This window comes from Palaemon carinicauda, chromosome 8 (assembly GCF_036898095.1).
Source record: "Palaemon carinicauda isolate YSFRI2023 chromosome 8, ASM3689809v2, whole genome shotgun sequence".
NCBI classification, from domain to species: domain Eukaryota; kingdom Metazoa; phylum Arthropoda; class Malacostraca; order Decapoda; family Palaemonidae; genus Palaemon; species Palaemon carinicauda.
Window position 1 is genome coordinate 26,405,110 of NC_090732.1, and position 7,500 is coordinate 26,412,609.

Here is a 7,500-nt window from a genome sequence, read left to right on the forward strand (position 1 = left end):
TATATATATATATATATATATATATATATATATATATATATATATATATATATATATATATATATATATAAAAGGAAATGAAAACACTGCGGAGAGCGACTTTAGGTTGAGAATAAACATATGTAGTATCTGTCTGCAACGACCCGGAAAGAATAACATTTACCGTGAGCTTTTAAATGATAATGGCATGCATTTGAATATAAGGAAAGGTGAAGAGATGATAAGCAAAAGACGTGATCACCAATTTCAAGCTTTAACTACTGGGTTTTTTATATTACTCCTGGTATTTCAGGATAAGCATTTTTATGACTTGTGTCTTTAGCTTATTTCACATTTTTATATTCGTTTTAGTTCTTACATTTTATTTACTTCCCGTTCCAGTGAATTTAGTATTGGCCCTGATATTACTCTTTTTATTTACCCAATTATTAATATTGTTAGTTTTCTATTTCATTTCATTTCTAGTTGAGAGGAAACATTTTTCATAATACAGTATGTTGTAACATGATGCACAATAAACCTTTACTTCCAAAAATAGATGCTCTTCTTAGCCGTGGTAACATTATTCGACATATTACCTACATACATACATATATACATACATGCATACACACACACACACACACACATATATATATATATATATATATATATATATATATATATATATATATATATATATACATATAAACATAAACACGAACACACACACACACACACACACACACACACACACATATATATATATATATATATATATATATATATATATATATATATATATATATATATATATATATATATATATATATACATATATATGTGTGTGTGTGTGCGTGTGTGTGTATATATATATATATTTATATATATGCGTGTATGTGTGTCTGTATATAAATAAGGTTGTCTTATGGCAAGTAGAATTGTAAATAAATTGCAGGTAGTTTAAGAAAAAAATGTCAATGAAAAGCTCAGGATGAAAAGCTTTCAATGTTTATACCTTCTGGTAATCGTGTCTTGAGTACGGTGAGTACAGTAAAATATATTTTTTGACATCGGATATATTCTTGAACAATAGTTTGATATATTTCATATGCATTAGGGATCATTGGAGGATGAAAAAGACTAAAAAACATACATACAGTATATAACTAGTTAAAATTTAAATATATATCATTTCTTGCTTATACTCCTAAATAATTTTCAGATAACAATTTACGTGAGTTATAGAGTCTCCTAACAAATACCTATCGTCTGCCTTCACACTAATCCGCTGAGATTCTGATTGCTGGATGTACAGATGATATAAGTAGCTTATCCTTAATGCGACCATACTCTGTCGGACCACCCAAAAGTTTTGCGGGAAAAAATAGAATTGGTTGGTTTAATGTACACGATATTTCCAAACGAGTGATAAGGAGCTTTAGCAGACCTTAGGTTGATCTTTATTTCGATTGCGATTGCATCCAACTAGTCTCTTATGGTGTTTTATAAGTAGATTATAGATTTATTGATAAGGGCTATGTATTTATTTAAAAATGATAATTCTCATTTCATTTTTATATTTTAACTTTAGTTGATTAAACCTATACCACTTTTATTTTTATTCGGCGATTTTATTAAGAAGAGAGTTGCAGTTCTATTCGTTTGCTGTAATTTTTTTTTTTTTTTTTTTTTTTACTTTTTACTTATGAGACTTCATATCAATTTCGTTTTTCTAGTGACATATAAATTTTTTTTCCGAATTGATTATATATTAAACAAAATTGTTTTATATATATAATCATATAAATTTGTTGACTACGTACTATCACAAATTTGATGAAAAAAATAAATACTGATTTTCAACTTTTTCCATTTCATTATTAATTAGGCTTTATGAATGAATACACATTTCTTAAACCTATTTCTGTTTATCCGAGTATTTTGATAAATTAACGGGAAAGGAACGAAAAATTAGTGCTCGTTTAATACACATCCACAATTAATTCAGTACAGATATGTGATATGCAACAAAAGAATAATATTGCATGTTTATAGATAATAGTGGAAGAAGAAGAAGAAGAAGAAGAAGAAGAAGAAGAAGAAGAAGAAGAAGAAGAAGAAGAAGAAGAAGCAAAAAAAGAAAAAGAGAAAGAGTTGTTAATTAGAGTTATACAGATTGCAATGTGTGTGGATATATCTTCCTCTCTGTTTTCAAAATGCCCAGAATTATAATTGCTTGCTATTCATTCCTTAAATGAGACGGAGCAATGGAGACGATAAAAAAGCCACCCAAAAATGAAGAAGGATTTTCTTAATATCTCAACTCCAATAATCAAAAGGAAGAATTGTCTATTGGGTAAATTCAGCCGATCTCTTAATTGAGATCTTTTGTGGCTTGTTGATAAAGATGATGTTCTTTGCATTTTGTCTTAATCAAAAAATGACTCTTAATCCCCTTCCGAAAGAAGTTTTAATATATTGCTCTACATTGAACAACAAACTATTTATGTTTGAGAGTACTCATGGGCACACTATTCTATATAATTTGTCTTCCTCTTGTTTTGATACAGTTTGTATAGTTTATATAGGAAATATTTATTTTAATGCTGTTACTAATCTTAAAATATTAAATTTTTCCTTGTTTCCTTTTCGCAATGGGCTACTCTCCCTGTTGCGCCTCTTGGCTTATAGCATCCTGCGTTTCCAACGAGGGTTGTAGCTTAACATATGATAATAATAATAATAATAATAATAAAAATAATAATAATAATAATAATAATAATAATAATAATAATAATAATAATAATAATAATAATAATAATAATAAAAGATCGTGAAGGAAGCTGTTTGGTTCCAGATTTCCCTTAGTAGCAATAAATTTTTTCCCCTATACCGAAAAGGGAAGCAGACATATGAATAAGTTCTTTGACATTCTTATTTAACCTAAACAATGACTAGAATATATGTCAGCATTTGATTGCAGTTAGCCACATTCAGCAAAGTAGATAGAACTTGAAAATTGTAATTTTATCTCCCAGGTATTTGACTATGGAATTTTTAAGTCTGCCAGCGCGTATGACTACTGGATATTGATATGTCAAAAGCCAAGAAGATTTTATTTCTTTTTTTTTTTGGTATTTTATTGTATTTATTTATTTATTTTAATTTTTTGATGAGGTAAGTCTCCAATTTTATGAATAAGATGACGTTAAATTAATAATAAAAAAAAATTCCTTAGGGTTTCCTGTATTCCTTATATTACTTATATTCAAACATAAACAAAACTCATAACATGGTTTGATTACCACATTACTTTGAAACGCTCATTTCCATAATCTCTCTCTCTCTCTCTCTCTCTCTCTCTCTCTCTCTCTCTCTCTCTCTCTCTCTCTCTCTCTCTCTCTCTCTCTCTCTGTGAGTTTCATTAATATTTTTATCCATCATCACTAATTCCATCTCCTCCTCGCTTTTGTTCCATCATCCTTAATCTCGTCAGAATTGTGTCTTCCTTTGTGCTTCGCCCCATGTTGCCTTCACGAACTTCTTTCATCTCCTTCATCCAATCTTTTTCCAGTCCTGCGGCTTAGTTGCAGTTGCCGCCAGTAAGAATGTCAATTCATAACCCTTTTATCCTTCCAGACCTCTTTTGTAGTCCCCAATGGCGTTCTCATTTTGTTGAATATAGTGCCTACTTATTCGGTATTCCGATATAAGTTTCCATATATGGTAGTGTTAATAGATTATAGTTATTTACCATTGTTGAAAAGATATTTTTTTTTTTTTTTTTTTTTTTTTTTGTGATTTATCTATGAAGTATGTTATAATATTTTTGTTTCATCATTATACTGTAGATGGCAAACATTATTTGATTGCCTTCAGAAAAGGAAAATTATTTGGATATAGTTATATATATTTTCCTTTCATATATTATTAAGTTTCAATTGCCTTTCTCCTTCACAACGACGTCGCTGTAGTTAACAGGTTATGCAAAAATCAGTACGAAAATAGTGCAACAGAATCGTCCGAGGGACTCTCTCTCTCTCTCTCTCTCTCTCTCTCTCTCTCCTCTCTCTCTCTCTCTCTCTCTCTCTCTCTCTCTCTCCTCTCCTTAATCTTATTATTAATCTTCCTTTCATTCGTATTTTTCATTCGTAAACGCCTTTGTTCTGATATCCTTATTCTTTGTAGTCACCCATAATAAGAAAGTCAATTCGAATAACTTAATATTCTCTTTCTTCTTTCTTTTTTCAAGTAATCTTCTTTTGTTGCTATCTCTTTGAAACCATCATCCATGCCCTTCTCCACCTGTGTTTTTAGCCAGGGTCATTTCCATTTTCAGTGATCATAAGAGGCCACACAAAGATGGGTTTTAATCATATTTCTCTTTTATTATATTCTGCTAAATGGTATCCAATTGATAAAACTAGGAAGGTTCAAGGAAAATCTTGAGCAGTTGTTTTTTATCATAATAAATATAAGTTTATTGAAATCTTATTATCGATTAGAACAGTTTTTATATATTGCTTTTTCTCCTGAATTTGTTATGACAGGTCTTATTTTGTAGTCTTTCTACTACCACTGTTCAAACTCCTGAGGTACTAACTCAGCAACGTAAAAAAAAGAGAGAAAACACTGGATAAAATTAGCAAAAATTTTCTTCTCCCTCCGTTTTGCCTTGTACTTTTGGAAATAAACCTAAATTTCAGAATAAGTTATTTAGGACTTTTTGTAGTCTTTAAAAACTGTTTTAGAATGTGTTTCAGTCGATCTTTACTGTAACTATAAGAATATATTAAACAGAATGCTAAAAAGTGTTCATATGGCTCTCCAATTACATGACTTTATACGAGCAAACCATGAATTTATTTCATAAGGACTTTTAATTTTACTTCATATTAGTGCTTGTAAAGAAATTCATTTTCCATTGAATGGCGTCTGTATAAAAGATTGAATGAAAACTTGGCTTCTTAATCCGGATGGACATTAATGATTATTTTGCGAAGAATTATGTTTTTTCATCCCAGTTACCAACTTTACCTTTCAAATAGTTATAATATTTTGTAATCTTATATCGACAATCAATAGAGGCCCAAATATTATAGTATCGAATGGCTTTCTTAATCTATTAGTTAATTAAACTTCCTCCTTTTAACAGCAATACAGGTCATACAAAATTTACTCTAGTATTTACTGTACCTGTATAATCCTAGGCTGAAGTTGAAATAACTGCAATTCAGAATTCTTTGCTTCCTCTGGAATTATAGCATCCCTACTCCCAAATCACACGGTTAATATATAATAGTTATGACACTATGTAATGCTATATTTGAAAAAAAAGGGACAATGACATTACCGAAGACTATGACAGACGGTTAGTAAAGAAAAAGTTAGTAATTTTTTTTTCAATTTTCGTCACGTCTATTTGTGTATACACATTATATCGATATGTATATGGCACTTGTCAGCAGTACCCCTTCAAGGATTCCGCAATGTGACGGCGGACGCTCTTTCCAGGTTTAACCCAGTAGAGTCGGAATGGTCCTTAGACGCAAGATCATTCTCCTTCATCTTACGCAAAGTCCCAGGACTGCAGATAGACCTCTTCGCAACGAGCGATAACAAGAAGCTACCCCGGTACGTAGCTCCGTACGAGGGTCCCCTAGCGATGTCTATAGACTGGAACAGATGGTCCAAGATACACCTGTTCCCTCCAACCAACCTTCGCCTGAATGTCCTCGACAAGCTGAGATCCTTCTGCGGGACAGCAGCAATAGTTGCCCACAAATGGCCCAACAGTGTCTGGTTCCCCCTGGTAACGAAACTACGCCTGAAGCTGATCTTCACTTAGCATCAACTCTGAACAATGAAGATTGTTCACTAAAGGACTTGACTCAAAAGATGATATTCTTATTTGCACTAGCCTCGGGAGCCACAGTTAGCGAAATAGTGGCCCTCTCGAGGGATGAGGGCCACATTCAGTTCACAGACTGCGGAGAACTGAACCTCTTTCCGAACCCAACGTTTCTCGCCAAGAACGAGCTGCCCACTAAGAGAATCTGCCCTCTGAAAGAAGAAGACTCCCTCTGCCCAGTGGAATGCCTGAAGGTCTATCTTCGTCGAACTTCAGACTTTAAGGGAGGTCAGCTTTTCAGGGGAGAAATATCAGGTTCAACGTTATCCTTGAAACAGATAAGGGCGAAAATCACCTATTTTATTCACAGAGCAGATCCAGACAGTACACCCGCAAGTCATGATCTGAGGAAAGTCGCCTCGTCCCTTAATTTCTTTCAGACTATGTCGTTTGAAAGCCTTCACGCTTATACTGGATGGAAGTCATCCAGAGTCTTCTTCAAACACTACGCGAAGCAACTACAGGAAATTAAACATTTCATGGTGGCAGCAGGTAGTGTTCTGAAACCTGCCACCTGACCTCTGCAAAGAACAGTGCACTATTTGGGACTTTATAGTGAAGGGTGTACATGATACACTCTTAAGGTATATCATGTGAATAATGTGTCTAGTGTCGACACTATTAGACTGTTCTAACTACACAGTTAACATTCAGCATAATAGACCAACACATGTGCCATGCATATTTATATGCATAGTGTTCCTTGTAACAACAGAATACATAGTGAAATCTTTACATATTTCCTATAGAGTGTCTTGTGTTCCCCTTTTCAGGTGAAACTTTATTTATTTCTGTTATTACTAATTATGCTCCTATGCAGATTCACTCAGCATAAACTGAAATTGTAATTGATTGTTACAACCTTGATTTCTATTTTTACTTTTGTAATAAACAATAGTAGGAATCTTTGTGTCTCATGCCGCCCCTAATATTTTAAACTTTACACATTTGTCAGAGCATCTTTTGATCCTATTATTATCTAGGAAACACCAGGAACTGAGATTATTACTGTTCCGAGCAAACAGGTGAGGTCTCAATGTACTAAACTGTCTATTCTTACTGAACTAAGGTTTTCTACAATGCATATAAACCTGTCTGTCTCTATCAACATCCAGACTTGGGAGGTTCTTCAGTAACCTACACCAGATCAATTCCATCTATGTACAATCTATGCTTTACGTATATGACGACACTAATATACAAAATGTTTGCTAGTCTGTTCCTTGAACTCACAATCCTCGGACTTTTTTCCTGAAGTCTACCCTAACTCTTCCCTGTAAGGGGCAGGAAGCACTGACATCCGATATGATCAGTTGAATGACGTTTTTAACGGTAACGTCAAGTGTCTCTAGGCGCTGAGGGCCAAAAGGAAAACTTATCTCGAGATGAACGGTACTATTGAAAAATCCACAGACACATTAATGCTCTGGTAAACTTCCATCAGCACGACATGGCCTGATCCCAAAAAAACGGATTTCGAGTGAAGCGAAAAATCTATTTTTGGGTGAGGTAGCCATGTCATTCCTGATGGACCCACCCTCCTTTTGACAAGGATAATGATTCCCTCCCTAATATACTGTATCTGTTACACCTACAAAGCTACAAAG

General features: G+C 33.1%; 1 protein-coding gene across 1 annotated transcript in view; it reads right to left on the reverse strand.

The window, feature by feature from the left end:
- Positions 1–7,500, reverse strand: part of LOC137645150 (protein PFC0760c-like) — an 80,701-nt gene that overhangs the window by 42,058 nt on the left and 31,143 nt on the right. The window contains exon 6 of the mRNA XM_068377980.1: positions 7,127–7,248. Within this exon, the coding sequence (XP_068234081.1) occupies positions 7,127–7,248 (122 nt within the window). The remainder of the gene's footprint in view (positions 1–7,126; positions 7,249–7,500) is intronic.